The sequence below is a fragment of the Ursus maritimus genome, unplaced genomic scaffold (genome assembly GCF_017311325.1).
Source record: "Ursus maritimus isolate PB19 unplaced genomic scaffold, ASM1731132v1 scaffold_7, whole genome shotgun sequence".
NCBI classification, from domain to species: Eukaryota; Metazoa; Chordata; class Mammalia; order Carnivora; family Ursidae; genus Ursus; species Ursus maritimus.
Genome location: NW_024426885.1, coordinates 31132265 through 31149047, shown reverse-complemented (window position 1 = coordinate 31149047; position 16783 = coordinate 31132265). Strand labels below are relative to the sequence as shown.

General features: G+C 45.7%; 2 protein-coding genes across 4 annotated transcripts in view; one reads left to right on the top strand and one right to left on the bottom strand.

Annotated features, from left to right (window-relative positions):
- The window catches only part of DNTT (DNA nucleotidylexotransferase), a 29243-nt gene extending 17713 nt beyond the window's left edge, over positions 1-11530 (top strand). The window contains exons 8-11 of one of the 3 annotated variants that reach the window (XM_008701218.2): positions 709-817; positions 5091-5225; positions 8495-8578; positions 10502-11530. In XM_008701218.2, coding sequence (XP_008699440.1) covers positions 709-817; positions 5091-5225; positions 8495-8578; positions 10502-10588 — 415 coding nt within the window. In that variant the 3' untranslated portion in view covers positions 10589-11530. Of the gene's footprint in view, positions 1-708; positions 818-4979; positions 5226-8494; positions 8579-10501 lie in introns of all 3 variants that reach the window. The other 2 variants (XM_040623876.1, XM_008701145.2) reach the window with 2 other exon arrangements.
- A 762-nt stretch (positions 11531-12292) lies between these two features.
- The window catches only part of OPALIN (oligodendrocytic myelin paranodal and inner loop protein), a 9930-nt gene continuing 5439 nt past the window's right edge, over positions 12293-16783 (bottom strand). The window contains exons 4-6 of the mRNA XM_008701318.2: positions 16310-16429; positions 14949-15005; positions 12293-12876 (exon numbers count right to left, since the gene is read on the bottom strand). Coding sequence (XP_008699540.2) covers positions 12700-12876; positions 14949-15005; positions 16310-16429 — 354 coding nt within the window. The 3' untranslated portion in view covers positions 12293-12699. The remainder of the gene's footprint in view (positions 12877-14948; positions 15006-16309; positions 16430-16783) is intronic.

Below are 16783 nucleotides of genomic sequence, written 5' to 3'. Positions count from 1 at the left end.
GTGCTACCTGCCAAGTAATTTGTTTGTATGCATCCTTTCCCCCACGAAGTTTGTAGACATTAGTGCTCTGTAACAATCAGGTGCCTGGCATAGAACAGGTACTCTAGAAATACTGGCCGAATCAATGAGTAGAATGAACGAACTCTTCACAGAGGTGTATGCCATTGTTGGATGTTGAGACCTTCTTTCCAGAAACAGATTCCTTCCCTCCCACCCCTCCACTCCTCCAGCTCTCCCTGTGGCCCTCTAAACTGCTTGCCATTGGCCATCCTGGCAAGCCAAGTGTAAACTGAGGGAGCAAGTGGGAGAGGAAGATCAAATCTAAGAAAATGCCCTCAGTCAGTGTCATAATTCCGAGAGCCCTCCCTTGTATCATTTGCATGTAGTTCTTGGTTTGCTTGTCACCATGCTTGTCTCTGTATGGACGTGTGGGGTAAGTGTGCACGTGTGAGTGCAGAAGAAATAATTTCCTTTGTTATTTTTTACCCACATGTATATAATCACATAAGTACTACGTGTCATTTTTTTTCTGCCATAAAGTTTTTCTGCAGAGAGTAGAGTTTTATAACCAAGGATATTTTAAAAAAATTTATGATGAGCATGTTGTATTGCAAACCTTAAGCACAGGGCATAGAAACAAAGGTGACTTTTAAAAATTGTGAGCTAAAAATCTAATTCATTTCCATTTTATGCTTTTTTTTTGATCAGAGGTAAGAAGATTGGGCATGATGTAGATTTTTTAATTACCAGCCCCGGGTCAACAGACGAAGACGAGGAACAACTTTTACCTAAAGTGATAAACTTATGGGAAAGGAAGGTAAGAAGAAGGATCAAAAGTAGATGTTTGGACGCTCAAGCATTCCATTAATACCACTGAATTTTGCACACTATTTACCTCATAATTGTGTAATGACCATCTGACTGATTCTCAATGATTTGCAACAGCTCACACAATGCCACACGGCAGGCAATGAGACTTACCCGCCTGGGGTTCTAGAGTCCATGTGGTGAATATCTATCTTGCTTATACACACTTGTGCTGTTTCCAAAGGGGCCAAGGGTGGTATGTCTCTGTGTTGAACATTCAGGAGCATCCATCCCCTACAGAAATGGAGAACATGCGCCGTGCAGACTTGGGAGGTGTGAGACGAGCGGCAGCAGCAGACTTACGGGTGGGGCAGGACCGCTAGGATTGGGGTAGAATCAGCCAGGTGGTGTTGCTGGTGCTTGGAACTTTCTGCCGGTCCACAACCACCTTGACCTTGTGCTGAGATGGGAAGAAGGAAACTCATGAGGACAAGCTGAGCTCAGAAGCCCCCACCCACTGAGGAGGTGAGACTTGCCCTAGGCTACCTATTGCCCAGCAGAGGAGGTGAAGGAGGAGCAGCAGCCAGAGCTGCCCGCAGGGCCCCAACTCACGTCCACTCCAGTGAGAGTTCCACTTCCCAAAGAGACCAGAGGGCTCCACCCCAAGGACCTACAGGCCTGGCAGGCTGACCAGCCTGGGCCTGGTGTTTTTCTGGCACAGCTTCATGCTTCCTGAATGACCTGGCCTCTGCTGGGTGGGGGCCAAGCTCCCTGATATGGCAGAGAGAGAGAAACCTCAGATAAAGTGAAAATAAGAGCCAGAAACACAGGAGCACCCTGGAACCAGGAGCACCAGAAGGGAGGACCCAACGTAGGAACCAGATCCAAATTCACCTGTGAGGCCATCCCCAGCCCCCTCTGTCCCTCTCAGGAGAGTGGACCCACGGAGGCCAGGGACCCCAAGAGTGAATCTCACAGGCCAAACCAGGGGAAGGCAGGACGAGGAAGAGTTAGCCCCACCTACACGGGCCCCTCTGCTCTGCTCCAGCAGGAAAGGTGGGAATGTCTCATGGACAGACAGCACAATTCATGGACCCACTAACTAAAGCCCCGGTGGCAACCGCAAGGCCGGGGTCCCTGTGAGGATGGGCCTATTGAGCCTTGGTTTTTAGGCACCATGCTCCTCAGGCCCTGAGACTGTCCCGGACTAAGACAGGGATGGTGGGGTGGGGACATGATGACAAGGAGCCTTCCTTCTTTTCATCTTTCCTCCGTTTGAGGCAGTTTTACCTCCACCCTCCAAGCAAAGAGATGGGCAGGCACGGGTGGAGGCCAATATTAAGCCCGTGGGTTTTATTTGGGACGTTAAATGAACAGCCTTGCCGTTTACTGGCTGTATGACCTGGGACGCTTTGCTTAATCCTTCTTCATCCATGAAACAGGGATCGCAAGGCTCTCTCATTTCATTAACGGGGAGGATCAACGGAGAATTAGATAAAGCGCTTGACACGGTGCCTGGTAACGGCAAATGCCTACTAAACACTGGCTGTCAGCTTGAGCACCTGCACAATGACCCCGGAGGGCCAGGCCCGGCGCCAGGTCAGGGGACCCAGGCGTGAGCAGGCACAGCTGCTCCTCTTCACTTGCGGACAAACAGGACCTCAGCGAGGCGACACTGAGGGCCAGTTGCGTGTCCCAGCTCTGCCTGCACCCCTGCGGCCCTAGACCCGCCCCTCCCATCTTGGCTGTGAACTTCCACTTCTCCCTCGCTCCTCAGCCCTGCGTTCTTACCAAAATTCGCATTCTCCAGATAATGCGGATGACCTCGCAGGCAGGCGTACGCATGCGCACCCCCCACGCTGCACGCTCGCCTTACGTGGGCGTGGGCGTGACGAGCAGCCGGGCGGGGCCGGGCTGAGCCGCCCAGCCACGGATCTAAATGTGAGCCTTCTAGAAGGTGCCTTGGTCAGGGAGCAGAAAGAGAGGAACCGGAGCTTGGAGCACTGTTCTGTGGGGGAGGTCTCTGTCCCCAAGGCTCCTTCAGCATGCAGTCTCCCTGGCTACGACAGCTCAAGCGGGGGGCGGGGTGGCTAACGGAGGGTGGTGGGCTTCGGCCCAAGGGGTTGGGACCTTGGTCAAGGCCACTCACTCTTCTGCCAGGCTACACCCCTGGTCCCTGGAAGGCTGAGAGATTGAAAGTATTTACACTCTTTAGAGTAAAGAACATACTCACTCCTGCTGAGAAACAGACTTGACTTTGAATAGGAGATGCAGGGTCTTCTGAGAAGGGGTTGCAGGGCATTGAAACAGAAGGGCGGGGAGGATGGATCCTGGCTTTCAAATAGGGGAGGGCCTCACCCTGCAGCCTTGGAACCCTCCCTGCTCCGCTGGGGAGTCTGATACTAAACGTTGGGCGACAGAGACTCCCTCTTTGTGAGAAGCAAAACTGAGAGCTGAGCACAGTTCTCCTGCCTCGTGTCATTCACCTGAGAGTGGACTGCTCAGTACCCCCGGGGGAGGGAGAAACAGGGAAAGGCCTCCCACTCCCTCCTTGTCAGGAGTCCCTTAGGAAGAAAAGAACGTGCTGGTAGGAAATGTAGTCACCTTGTGGCTGTTGATGGGTAGCCAGAGCACGAAACTTAAAAGGAATGTTCAAAGAAGGGAAGAAGTTACCCAAGGGGAAATGGGGAACAACAGGAAAGAAACAGTAGAACACAGAGATGTCCCCAGACAGCCCAGGCTAGATAGCAGGAAGCAACATCAGGGGCTGTGGTGTGTGTGTGTGTGTGTGTGTGTGTGTGTTGACAACCGTGCCCTGCAGCTGACAGAAGTGCCTGAATACTCAGACAGCAGCATATTATTCCAGGCATGCATCCCGCAACACCTTGCAAGATTCAAAGCAAACCCCTCCCAGGAATGGCCCATTGTCTGTGCCCAGCCAATGTGGCAGAAGTGCAAACACAGCTTACAATTATGAGGAAGAACAGCTTTGTAGATTTGGTGGGGAGGTGGCTGTTACTGCAAATATAACCTCAAAGAAAGACTTCTTAATATTTTAACGGCTCACTTTTCAAATGTACCTAATTCAAATTCACAAGAAAGGCTGCTATACTATACTCATTTTTATAAGTTTCATTAAAAAGCAGGATTGTGTTTTCCTGGGCTGGTGATTAGATGCTCTACAGCAACATTTGCCGCCTCCCAGAGAGGATCTCCTGAACATCGGTGCTTCCCTCCCAGCCCCTTCGAACGCTGTGTTCTTCCTAAGCGCTTTTCTGGGGGAGCCACTGAAGGGCTAGAGTCCCATCTTTTGAGGTTGGGAAAGGATCCCCTCAAAGTTTGGCTGCACTGAAACAATGTCTCTTGGAGGGCTGCAGAAGAAACCATTCCTTAGAACAAAACAAACAGAACCCGTGGTGCTCGAAGTGTGGTCCCTGGACCAGCAGCATCGGCATCACCTGGGAATTTATTAGAGACGCAGAGTCTCACACACACACCGACACTGAATCACTCTGGGGACAGGGCCGTACAAACTCTGCTGTGACAACTTTCCAAATGCTTCTGATGATAAAATTCGAGAACATCTGACCTAAGGAACACATGACAACAAATCACACACCCTAATAGCTATGATTGAATTCTTTTGAGGTTATTTGCTTTTTTAGTGGACGCTCGGGTTAGCATTGTTTACCGCCTCTCCCTGCCCCACATCTGCCCTGTGCTGTGAGGAATTCCCACAGAGCAGACAAATTGGAGGATCGCTGGGCACATCTTAGAATCATTTATCTTTCTGACTCAGCAACATTAGTGAGACAACCATCAGTAACATTATCCCGCTCTCCAAGGCGGACAGAGTGACAGTCTTTGTCCTCCAAGGGGTAAGGCAAGTTTCTGAGCACTGACTTGTAATTCGGAAGAAATGAGAGGGATTCTCTGGCAGCTTGGCCTCTCTAATTGCCAAATTCCTCTGCAGCAGAGAGAGGTTAATACATCCACTTCCCGGCTTCCTCTCCCAGTGTGGCCAGGTGGGCTCACACAGCAGGGGCAAAACACTGCCACGTTATGCTCAAATCTGTGAAGTTTCTATTGACAGCATTGGTTAAGAGCCCAGTATAAAATGGCAGACCCTGCCCACTGGGGAGTCTTCCTGATGACTTTCTGTTTGTTTCCAGGGATTACTTTTATACTGTGACTTTGTGGAGTCGACATTCGAAAAGTTAAAGATACCTAGCAGGAAGGTGGATGCTTTAGATCATTTTCAAAAATGCTTTCTGATTTTAAAGTTGCATCATCAGAGAGTGGACAGTGGCAAGTGCAGCCAGCAGGATGGGAAGACCTGGAAGGCCATCCGCGTGGACCTCGTCATGTGCCCCTACGAGCGCCGTGCCTTTGCCCTGCTGGGCTGGACTGGTTCTCGGGTAAGTGCTATGTGGATTCAAAAGATGTGGGCAGTCTGCTGGGGCCCAGGAGAGAGACGGCAGCCCAGGCAGGGTGACAGGGTGGAGTGCACAGAAACCCCCAAATCGGAGTATTCTACCTGCACACGGTCAAGTGAGTCTGATTAGTTTAGAACAGTGTGGTCCTGGGCTGGCAGGAGCTCACCTGGGAGCAGATTGACCTCCTGAATCAGAAACTCTGGGGATGGTGCCCAGGAATCTGGATATCGACTGACATTTTTTGTTCATGAAAACTGGAAAAACTGATGGGTAAATGCAGCTTGTTTGACAGACCTGAATCTTTGGGAATGCAGAGTCTGTTGAGAAAGGGGAGAGTTCCAAAAGGAAGAGTCCAAGGTTATACAAGGTCAGGCCAGTTAGGAATCACTGGCAGAAATGGTTGCCTTTTGTCTGCTTTGTTTGTGTGTTTCCAGCACATTCTAGTCTCTTCTCTCAGAGTTCTTGGAAATTACTGCCATTGGTTCTGCACATGCTGATAGAACACTAAGCTTTCCGCTGGGTGACTTTAAATGATTTAACCTCTTTGAGCCCCAACTGTGCCATCTCTGTTGTGGGTAACAGTGGTGTCCATCTCCTAATGTCACCATTTGGGTTAAATGAGAGGCTGCGTGGGTTTAAACGTGGCATGTGTTCAGCAAATGGTAGCCACTTGTGTTATTATCATTATGCCCTCCTTATTTAGCCACTGAATATGGTGTGTTTTGTCTCCAGGTTGATACCTATTGGTGGGTGAACAGAATTAGTTCTAGTCTAAAATTCCGTAGGTGAGAAGTTCAATTTCACCTTTTTACCCAAAGATTTCAGGGCCTGGGAATTATTCTCAACACAATTCATCTTTTAATCTCACCTCAATTTGGGGCCTGCAAATGTGAATGGTGCCCTCAAGAGTTTTGCAGTGCACAACTTGCACAACCATATGTAGCATCCGTGGGCCAATCCCTGAAGTGTGTTTGACCAGTAGTGCAGCCAGTCTGATACCATCACCCCTGCTTGTTGTTCAGCTTTCTTCATCTGAAGCATAAGACATTGTCTTTGCCCTGCCTATTTCACAGGGCCGTTGTGAGAAACTAAAGAGGTTTTAAAGCAGAAGGCACAACTGTCTCAGGTAAAGTGCCTGAGCTTTGGGATTCAGGAGTCTAGGTCCTAGCTCTGTCATGGGTTGTGTGGCCTTGGGTAAATGACTTAAGCTCTCTGGGCATCCTTTCTTCATCTGAAAAATGGGCTAATAAGAGCTCCACCCTTACAGGATTGTAATAAGCATTAAATGAGACAATGCCCTCATCTCAGCACAATTCTGAGTCCAACAGTGTACTTAAAACTGTTCCCTTCAAGGGAAGTTGTTAAATATTAGTGGTAATAGCACAGACCAGAAAATTAACACAGAGCAAGAAATCAGCCCAGTGCCTGGCACAGAGTAAGCTCTTGGTAAATATTGAGAAGGATATTATTTCCTGGCTTATAGCCGTGGCCTTCCTGACTGGTCTCTCTGCTTCTGCCCTCACCCAGTACAGCTGAGTGATCCTGTTATAAATCAGATCAGGTCACTCCCCGGCTCACAACCTTGCAGAGACTTCGCGTTTAACTCAGAGTAAATGTGGAAGGTCCTACAGTGGCTCTGAGACCCTGCATGATGTTCTCATCCCCTTATGCCTCTGAACTCCTCTCCTACTGCTCTCTCCCTAAACGGGCCAGGCTCGCTTCAAGCTAAGGTTGCGTTCTAGCTGTTCGTCTGCCTGGAGAGCTCGACCGCCAGGGTCTACTTGGCTAACTCCTTCACCTACCTCAATTCCTTGCTCAAATCCCCACCTTCTCAGTGAGGCCTGCCCTGTACACAGTACTTACCTTTCAACATATCCTATAATTTATTTATTCCAGTATTGTGTCTTTTCTGTGTCCCCTGCTCGAATCCACGCTCCACCAGGGTAGACATGTTATGGTCCAAGCACATAGAACATACCTGGCACATAGCAGATGCTCAGTAAATACGTGTTCGGTAAAAATTATTATTCTCCAAATAAAATATATCATTCTCATTTCTTGCAGTCTATGGGAAAATGTTCTGAGGTTTTAGCAGAGGAGTCTAGGAATATATCTATCACCACACAGAACTGGCGAGCCAAGGGCAGTCTCTCACTGTCCCCGTTATCCCCATCCTCCCCAGCCTTTCCCAACACAGTGTGAGCAGCCATTGCTCTAAATCCTGGGGGGGGCGGACATGAGAAGAGTGTCCCAGGGCTGGGAGGAAGCACAGTGCCAAGCAACACCGTTATATTTTCACAGACCAGCAGCTACTGCACCCAGAATCTGCTTCACCCTAATTTGTCCACAACCCTGGCTCCCCTCTGGCACATCATAAAGGACTTCTGTTGGGAAAGTTTGTTTTCTTAGACAGGGGGCGGTGCTGGGGAAGGTCCCAGCGTCAACCGGCTTTCCTAAAGTAGGAGATGGCTCCTCCCACTAGAGGGCGCCATTATCCCATGCTTTCCTCCTACTCTCATAAGGGAGGATCAACATTTCTAATCTGTGCTTCTCTCGGGGAAAATCAACGTGAAGGGCAACTGTCCTCTAGCTTAGGCTTCAGCTTTCACTCCCTGCGGCTTCAGCATAGGACATGCTATTCTGGGACAGGTGGCTCAAACCATCAGTTTTACAGAATCTCATCTGAGAGACTGTTAGAGCCAGAGGCAACCTTACTTACGCACTTCCCTCATCCTCCTGTTTGACCAGTAGAGATTCAGAGAAGCTGGGTGACAAAATCCAGGCTGGAGTTTGGGTCTCCTGACTCCTCATCCTCTCCTACAGTAGTGATATTCCAAAAAACAAACAAACAAAAAACACAAAATAAAACAAACAAAAAACAAAAAACCCTACTATTTATCCAGCATTTACTTGGGGCCACGTATTATCCTGGACACAATCCTCACAACATTTATTTATCCATTCAACAAGCATTTGCTGCACATCTTCTACGTGCCAGGTACCACTAATGAAGGGAATACAGTCCTGAACAAGTCGGGCTCCTATTTTCAGGGAGCATACGTACATTCTAGTGCGCAGGTGCAAGCACAGGGCTCTGTCGTCAAGGACCTTCGTCCTCGGGGAGAAAATTGCTTTGAGAATGTTTAGTGGAGATAAATAGATATTTCATCGTAGGGATGATATCTCTAAACACATAATACTGAAGACATTCTAGACTTGCTAGTAACTTATCTTAATTATATGTTGTCCAGCAGTTTGAGAGAGACCTCCGGCGCTATGCCACGCATGAGCGGAAGATGATGCTGGATAACCATGCGTTATATGACAAGACCAAGGTAGAGTTGTCTACCCAGCAGGGGCTTCTTTGATCCTCATCCCCATGGCTGGCTCCCTGAACATTTTTCCTGAACTGATTTTACTGTCCAGGTTCAGTTTCCTTTGCCCTGAGCGTCCTGTTCCCACAGATCACAGTTGAGGGCAGCTAGAAAGATCCTGTTGGGAGCACGGTCCCCACCTGGCCCAGAAGGTACCTCAAGGGCTTTGGGCTCAAAGATGATGAGCTTGTTGGGCCCTCAGAACCAGTCCGGCAGTGGACATTAATTGAGTTTGGTATATCTTTTGTATTTTTAGTGAATAATCCCAAAGGAAGCCAAGGATTCCCCCAAATCATAAAGACACTCAAGTACCCCTTAAATGCAATGAGCAGTAGCATTTTAAGTGACCACATAGGTCATTAGTGAGAGTGTACTGCAAGAGAGAGAGCAACAGAGCCGCCCTGAGGCGTAGATGAGCAGTCAGCGAGGCTCACTCACCAGCTATGTAATTCACTTGGTATGCCAGCCTTACACAGGTCATGATCCAAATTCATGCCTCAGCAAAACGATAAATTACTGTATGAATTATGAAGAGTTAAATATTCATCTGTTAAATCTACATGCCAAGGTCTACTGTTCTTACAGTGATCAAGGACAATAAACTAAGCTCTGACGGGAATAAGAACCAAAATAACTAGAAGTAATGATCTTTATGCTCTAGGAGCTTACAGTCTAAATGAGCTGTATTTAGTTAGAGCTATCTCAGTTACAAGTCAGAAGCCCAATCCAAGATGGCATAGCAAAAAAAAAAACAACGGTGCTTGGCTTATATACTGCAGCTTCTGGGTGTTCAGGTGTGGCTGCAGGTATGGCTGCATCCAGCAGCTAATGCAGGTTTTCCTCAGTGTTGGTTTCATTCTCAAGCATGGTTTTGCCACAATTCCCATCCTTCCCACTTGACAGAGAAGAACCTCTTTCCTAATAGTTCCGGCAAGAGTCCTAGTTGATAGTCATTGGCCAGGCCTGGGCCGTATGCCCATCCCTGAACCCTTTACTGTGGCTCTGATTGGTCAGACTTGGATCATGTGGCCCTCCTTGGAGATGGAATTAGCCCCACCTGATCCACATGGACTGAGAGGAGGGAAGGGTGGTTTTCCAAAGAAAAATCAAGGTGCTGCTGTCAGATGAGAGGACTGTAGATTGGCAGGAAAGCTTTAGATGCCAAGCATGTGAGTGGAGGCAGATTCACATAATACGATTCAGGAATACTTAAAATGCACACATTCTAAATAGTTTAACATAACAGAGTATATTGTACATGCCCCACACTGTGCGGTAGGCAAGAAGGGATGAAGGAGAAGTGGTGCCTGGCCTAAAAGAGGTCATGGGGTGGGAGCCTGTGGGGGGGTTGGGGGGCAGGTGAGGAAGGCCAGAAGGAGAACCCAACATATTCCCTATAATTGCCTCTCCTCATCACCCGGAGAGCAGTGCATCGTTCTGGCTGCACAGAAGAATTCCCCAGAGCCTTTAAATAGATTGGTGATAGGACCTCTCCTGAGATTCTCATTTCACTGGACTGGGGTGTAGCTTAGGCTTCAATGTGTATTTTAGAAGTCCCTTCATGTGGTTCTAATGAACAACTGTGGTTAAGAACAACAGACTCATAGGGAAAATACCAAATGCCTGTAGCTAAATATGTAAGGTTGTCATAATTTTACCTTAGTCTATGAAATATTCTATTTTTGGGTGGGAAAATATAGAAATTACAAAAGTCATTTAAGATTAAAAAAAAGTCATTAAGATGACTTTTTATACTCAGAAGCAGGGAATTATGTTTTGGTAGTAATTCATTCGCCAAGACAATTTACAAGTAAAACTTTCACTATGTCAGCATTGAGATGTTTAAACATATCTGAATGCACATATTTCTTTTTATATTTTCAGAAAATATTCCTCAAAGCAGAAAGTGAAGAAGAAATTTTTGCACATCTGGGATTGGATTACCTTGAACCATGGGAAAGAAATGCCTAGAAAAAGTTGTCAACTTTTTTTCAGCTCTTTTTTTTCCAGGTTGAATAAATTATACTTCATATTATAGTAAAGATGCCTTAGGAAACTATGAGATTCTTTAAGCCTTATTGAAATGCAGATTGCTTTTAGAAATAGTTTTGGAGGGGCGCCTGGGTGGCACAGCAGTTAAGCGTCTGCCTTCGGCTCAGGGCGTGATCCCAGCATTATGGGATCGAGCCCCACATCAGGCTCTTTCACTATGAGCCTGCTTCTTCCTCTCCCACTCCCCCTGCTTGTGTTCCCTCTCTCGCTGGCTGTCTCTATCTCTGTCGAATAAATAAATAAAATCTTAAAAAAAAAAAAAAAAGAAATAGTTTCGGAAACGTGATAAGGCAGCACCTGGTAATGGGTTATGCTCCAGGAGTAGGCCATTTATATGACTGTTGCTTAGAATTCACAATGCATTTTTCCATAGAAATGATGTTGAAATTGGTGGCTTGTATCCAGGGAAGCTCATCAGAGCCCACTTTGCCCACAATGTAGCTGAGATACTGTATATTTGCAATAAAAATAGGAGGAAACAAGATGGTGGAGTCTTGTTGTTCACTGAAATACTATAAAATATTCTAAACAAAAATGTAACAAAATGAAAAAATGAAGAGTTGAAGATTTATCTCGAGGACAGAAACAGGTTAACTAGAAGATCAGAGATTCTGGAGGGGGTTCTGGGTCCCTTCCGGAGCTTTTGGAGAATGGGGTACTAACTCTTGACCCACTCTGCTCAGGTCATAGTCCGCTCTCCCTGTCCCCATGGAGCTGTTCCCTCGGCATCCTGGCACAAGGCCACACATGGGGTATATTCCCCCTGCCTTCACTCAGAAGTACAATTTCCTAAATGCCAAAGGAATATCTCCCCTGTTTGCTATCTCTCAGACTCCTTCTGGATCTTAGTGGCCCTTTCTCTCTCAGGGAGATGCTCTCTCTTGGTCTTTTCATCTTAGGACACCCAAGGTAAGGGAGGCAGCTTTGAGAGCACATGTGGGCAGGTGGCAGTAATTGACTGGGTTCGTGGAACTTGTTCTTAGTTATTTGAAGAAGAGGGGACATGTTTTTGAGCAATCAGAGCCCTGATGTGAGAAAGAAATGCCTCCATGGTGTATGAAAGTGGAGTTGGTGGGTGGCTCCTGAGATGCTGTGGACCCACTTCTCCCACTAGGAGACCCTGCTTGTTCGCAGTGGCTCTCCCTGCATGAGGGAACCAGCACTCCTCGAAGCCTCCTCACAGAAGCAATCGTGAAGGCCTGACCTGAACCAGCTGGTGCTGTGCACAGACTTTCCTCAGATGGCAAGGAATTGCGGCTTAGCCCACCCCTCTGGTCCTGTGTTCAGCCACTCAGGGTCTTCTTGCTCTTTCTTCCTGGAGAGTGCACTGGAGGCCTTTCTCTCCACTCTCACAAAGTGGATATAGCCCTAGTTTCTAATAATCTCTTGGAACAACCCTTGCCCTCGCTCCACCCTATTCACCCTCAACACACACAGTCTGTTGCAGAATCACCTTCCTTGAGTACTCTCTGGTCACAGACACAAATGGGAGCCCTGAATGATCAGCTATGTGCTACCCCTGCGGTCAGGGGACATATGACTCCCCATGATCTCTACCTTGAGATGTTCAGAAATAAGAAATTGCTTCCCCTCATACATCCCCTCCAAGTTTTATTTATATCCCAACTTGCACCATGCTAGTCCTGGCCAGCCTTCCCATGGAAGCCAGGTGTGATGGGTTTTGGGGTTTTTTTGAGAAAAGAGATGTGGAAAAAAGATGATAAGGCAAGACACGCAGAAATCAAGCCCCTTTCCCAAAATCATAAAGAAAAGTATAGGTCAAGACTAGGATCAAAGGGCTCCTTCTGGACCTCACTTGGTGCTTCGCTGCTTATTAAACAACAAGATCTGAGTGTTGGAATGAACCCTTAGCTCTGTCATCTACAGAGATAAACAAACCCAAAAGTTTTCCAGATCTGCAAAGGAAATTTGGATTAAGAAGTGGCTTGACATCTCTCCTCACTCCGAGCACAGATCCCTGGGTTTTCAGCTCTGTTCCAGCTCTAGATCTGCTCCTTGACCAAACGGCATCATTCCAGGCTCAGTCTGGGCATAAGCCACCACAATCCCCTCCTTCTCTCCATTTCGACAGTAGGACGGTAAGTGTCATGCATGGGCTCCTCGCTTCCGGCTACAGTCTTCACATACACGTGGGCTCCTTCTGCTCCCATCGTATTCTTCTCATGTGTGGGTGACCTCCTAGGATTCTTGAGAAAACAAACAGGTTTTTCAAAATTAAAGCAAAGACTTCTGCTTCTGGCCACAATGAAGCAACAGCAACCAGATTTACCTTCCCACCTGAAACAACCAAAAGTCAGAAAAAAAAAACCACTTAAAACAATAGTTTTCAAGACACTGGACATCAGGCAAAGGAGGATGTAATCCTTGAGAGACAGAAAACAAATGAGGGGAGGCCTACGATTGCCAAGTTTAATGCCTTGGCAGATTTTTTCTGGCCACTCCACTCTTTCTGTTGAATGTTAGCGTGGTGTTCCTTTTTCATTCCTCTTACCTTTAATCTATTAGTGTCTTTATATTTAAAGTGAGTTTTTGCAGGCAGTATATACTTGGATCTTGTTTTTATATCCAAACTGATAAAAACTTTTTTGATTTTTATATCTCTGCCTCTTAATTGGGGTATTTAGACAATTTATATTTAATGAAGTCGCTGATATGGTTGAGTTTAAATGTACCATCTTCCTATTTGTTTTCTATTTGTTCTGTTTGTTATTACTTTAAAAAAAGTTTTCTGCCTTCTTCCATATAGATTTTAGGAGCATCTTATTGAGTTCCATGAAAAAAATCTGTTGGGATTTATATTGGAATTGCATTTATCCTATAGATTGGTGTGAGGTTGTTTGACATCTTTATGCCCTTGAGTCTTCCTATCCAGGAGCTTGGCATGTAACTCCCATGATTTAGGTCTTATTTCATATCTTTTACTGAAGTTTTATTATTCACTACAAAGGGGTTACAGTTTTTGTTAGACTTTTCCTTAGCATTCTACATATTTTAACTACCACTACAAAGTGGTATTTTTTAAAATTACTTTTTCTAAGTGGTTGTTATTAATTTTTGGAAATGCAAACTACTTTATCATATGCAGGAAACTTGTTAAAATCTCTCCTTAATTCTAATAATTTATCTGTAGATAATGGGCTTTTCTATGTAGATAAGCATATCATCTGCAAATAATTACAGTTTTATTTCTTCTTTCCCAATCTTATACTTTCTTCTTCTTTTTCTTATTTTAATCTGTACTGACGTATAATTGACAAATAAGATTATAAGATGCTTAAAGAATATGATGTGATTATTTGATTATACATATACAGTGTGAAAGGACTTCCCCTATTGAGTTAATTTCTACTTCTTTTTCTTATCGTACTGCATTGACTAGGACCTAAAGTATCCTGTTTTGTTTCTGATTTTAAAGAGAATTCATTAACATTTTACCTTTTGGTATGATGTTTGCTGTAACTTTTTAAAAAAGATGTCGTCTTTCAGGTTAAGGAAGTTCCTATTCTATGTTTAGTTTGCTAAGAGTTCACATCACAAGTGACTGTTTAACTTTTTTAGACTGTCTTCTCCTGTTGAGATGGTCACACAATTTTTCTCTTTTAATTTGTCCATGAAATAAATAATATTAAATTGATTTTCTAATATTAAATCAACCTTGGATTCCTACCCAATCAATTAAAAATAGTGAGAACCTCCTTTGTGCCTGAGCTTCATTGGGTTGCCTCTTTCCCACAGGTGTTCACACTGTACTTCTCCTGTACATAGAAGGCTTAAAAACCCTTAGCTTTCACTTATCAATGATATACAGTGATTTTTAAAAAAGATTTATTTAGGGGCGCCTGGGTGGCACAGCGGTTAAGTGCCTGCTTTCAGCTCAGGGAGTGATCCTGGCGTTATGGGATCGAGCCCCATATCAGGCTCTTCCGCTCTGAGCCTGCTTCTTCCTCTCCCACTCCCCCTGCTTGTGTTCCCTCTCTTGCTGGCTGTCTCTATCTCTGTCGAATAAATAAATAAAATCTTTAAAAAAAAAAGATTTATTTATTTGAGAGAGAGACAGCACAGTGAGGAGGGGGAGTTGGAGAGGGAGAGAGAGAATCTCAAGCAAACTCCCCGATGAGCATGGAGCCTGATGTGGGGCTCGATCTCACGAATGACCCTGAGATCAGAATCTGAGCCAAAACCAAGAGTCAGACTCTAAGCCAACTGAGCCACCAAGGGGCCCTATTGATATACAGTGATTTTAACCAAGAGTTCTTACCTCAGCGATCTTGGGATTGTCATAGATTTCTGAAATTTCACATGGCCTCTCACTTTCCTAAGTTGGTAAAAATAAGAAATGAAGAAGAAATGAAGGGTCACAACGTTTGCCCTTGACCATGATTAAAATCAGTGGTTCTTAAATCTGCATGCACATAAGAATCACTAGAAAGCTTTAAAAACAAAACAAAGCAAGCAAACAGATAATAATTACGCCCCCAAAAATCCATAAATGAGAAATACCATTGTAAGTTACTTCAAAAATAATCCAGGATTGACAGTGGGGAGAAGTGGGTAGGAGTAGGGATCAAATGAGGTTGGCCATATTGAATTCTCCATGCCACAGATCTCTTGTCCAGAGATACTGATGTAACTGGTTTTGGTGACTGGTATTTTTGGTAGCTTTCTAGATGATTTTTAAAGTGCACCAAAGGTTAAGAAACTATGACTTAAAGAAATGACACCAACAACAACCACAGTACATCTTAATATGCTTAAAGTTTACAGCTTGTCAACACGTCTTTACAACCATGATCTCAGTACATCCTCCCTACCTCCTAAAATAGGGAGGGTAGTTTTTATGACTCCTATTCTGGAGTAGAACTAACCAAGGCACAGAAAATGTGAAGTCACTTGCTCAGGATCATGTAAATCATCAAGTGGCAGAGCCAGGGGTAAAGCCTAGGTTGTCTATTTCCCGTTAATGTTTATCACTATGAGAACAACCAGGATCGTTCATAGAGGATAGAATTAGAACCCAGAGTCCACACAACACAGTTGTATTCCAACTAGAGAAACCTCTTGGATATTGTCTGGGTGGCCTTTGAATTCTGAGCCTGGTTTCCAGAGCAATCCAGCATTTGGAGTGGTGGGGATGGTAGATTCCCTCGTGACCAATCTGTGTTCCTATGTAGAGAAAGGGCTAAGATAAACAGAGCCACATACTTGTGGGCCTATCCCCACCATAGACCCCTCAGCACCTGGTTGTCTCCTACCTTTCCTGAGATTGTCCCCACTCTCTTTAGGAAGCTTGGGCCCTTTTCTCCTTGACTTTAGAAAACACACCCACATTACAGACGTGCATTTGCCATGGTAACACCCATTCCTCTCCACGGCCACTTTTTGCCACCCCCAAATACCATCCTTGTGGCCACGGGATCTCCTAAAGTGAAGGCTGGGTGACAGATCAGCTCTGCCCGGAGTATAGTATCATGAGTCTGAGATAGAAATTGAGGGGTAGGAACGTCCACTATCATGTCCCCGGGAAACAGATTCAGATCCTGACACACTCAGCCCAAAGCCAGTTCACTGAAATACTGATTCCTGCCAACACAGCCAGACCCAATGGAGCTTGCTAATCACCTCGGTGGACTCATTGATGCTTCTTCTTCGCCGGATCAGTGTAAATAGTAAAGCCACCAGCAGGGCTGTGGCCACCAGGGACGGGATTCCTGCTGCTAATCCAAGAGAGGGCCCACAGTCCTGGCACAGAGAGAAGGACAGAGTCAGGTTCTCCAAGAATAAAGGGAAAGTTCAGTTGATTAAAAATAAAACAAAACAAAAACTGCATAGCCTCTAAGTGTCATATACAAAATCAAAGGATTAATAAAATACTATTGAAAAGATATCTGCAGGGGCGCCTGGGTGGCACAGCGGTTAAGCATCTGCCTTCGGCTCAGGGCGTGATCCCGGCGTTATGGGATCACGCCCTGCATCAGGCTCCTCTGCTATGAGCCTGCTTCTTCCTCTCCCACTCCCCCTGCTTGTGTTCCCTCTCTCACTGGCTGTCTCTATCTCTGTCGAATAAATAAATAAAAATCTTTAAAAAAAAAAAAA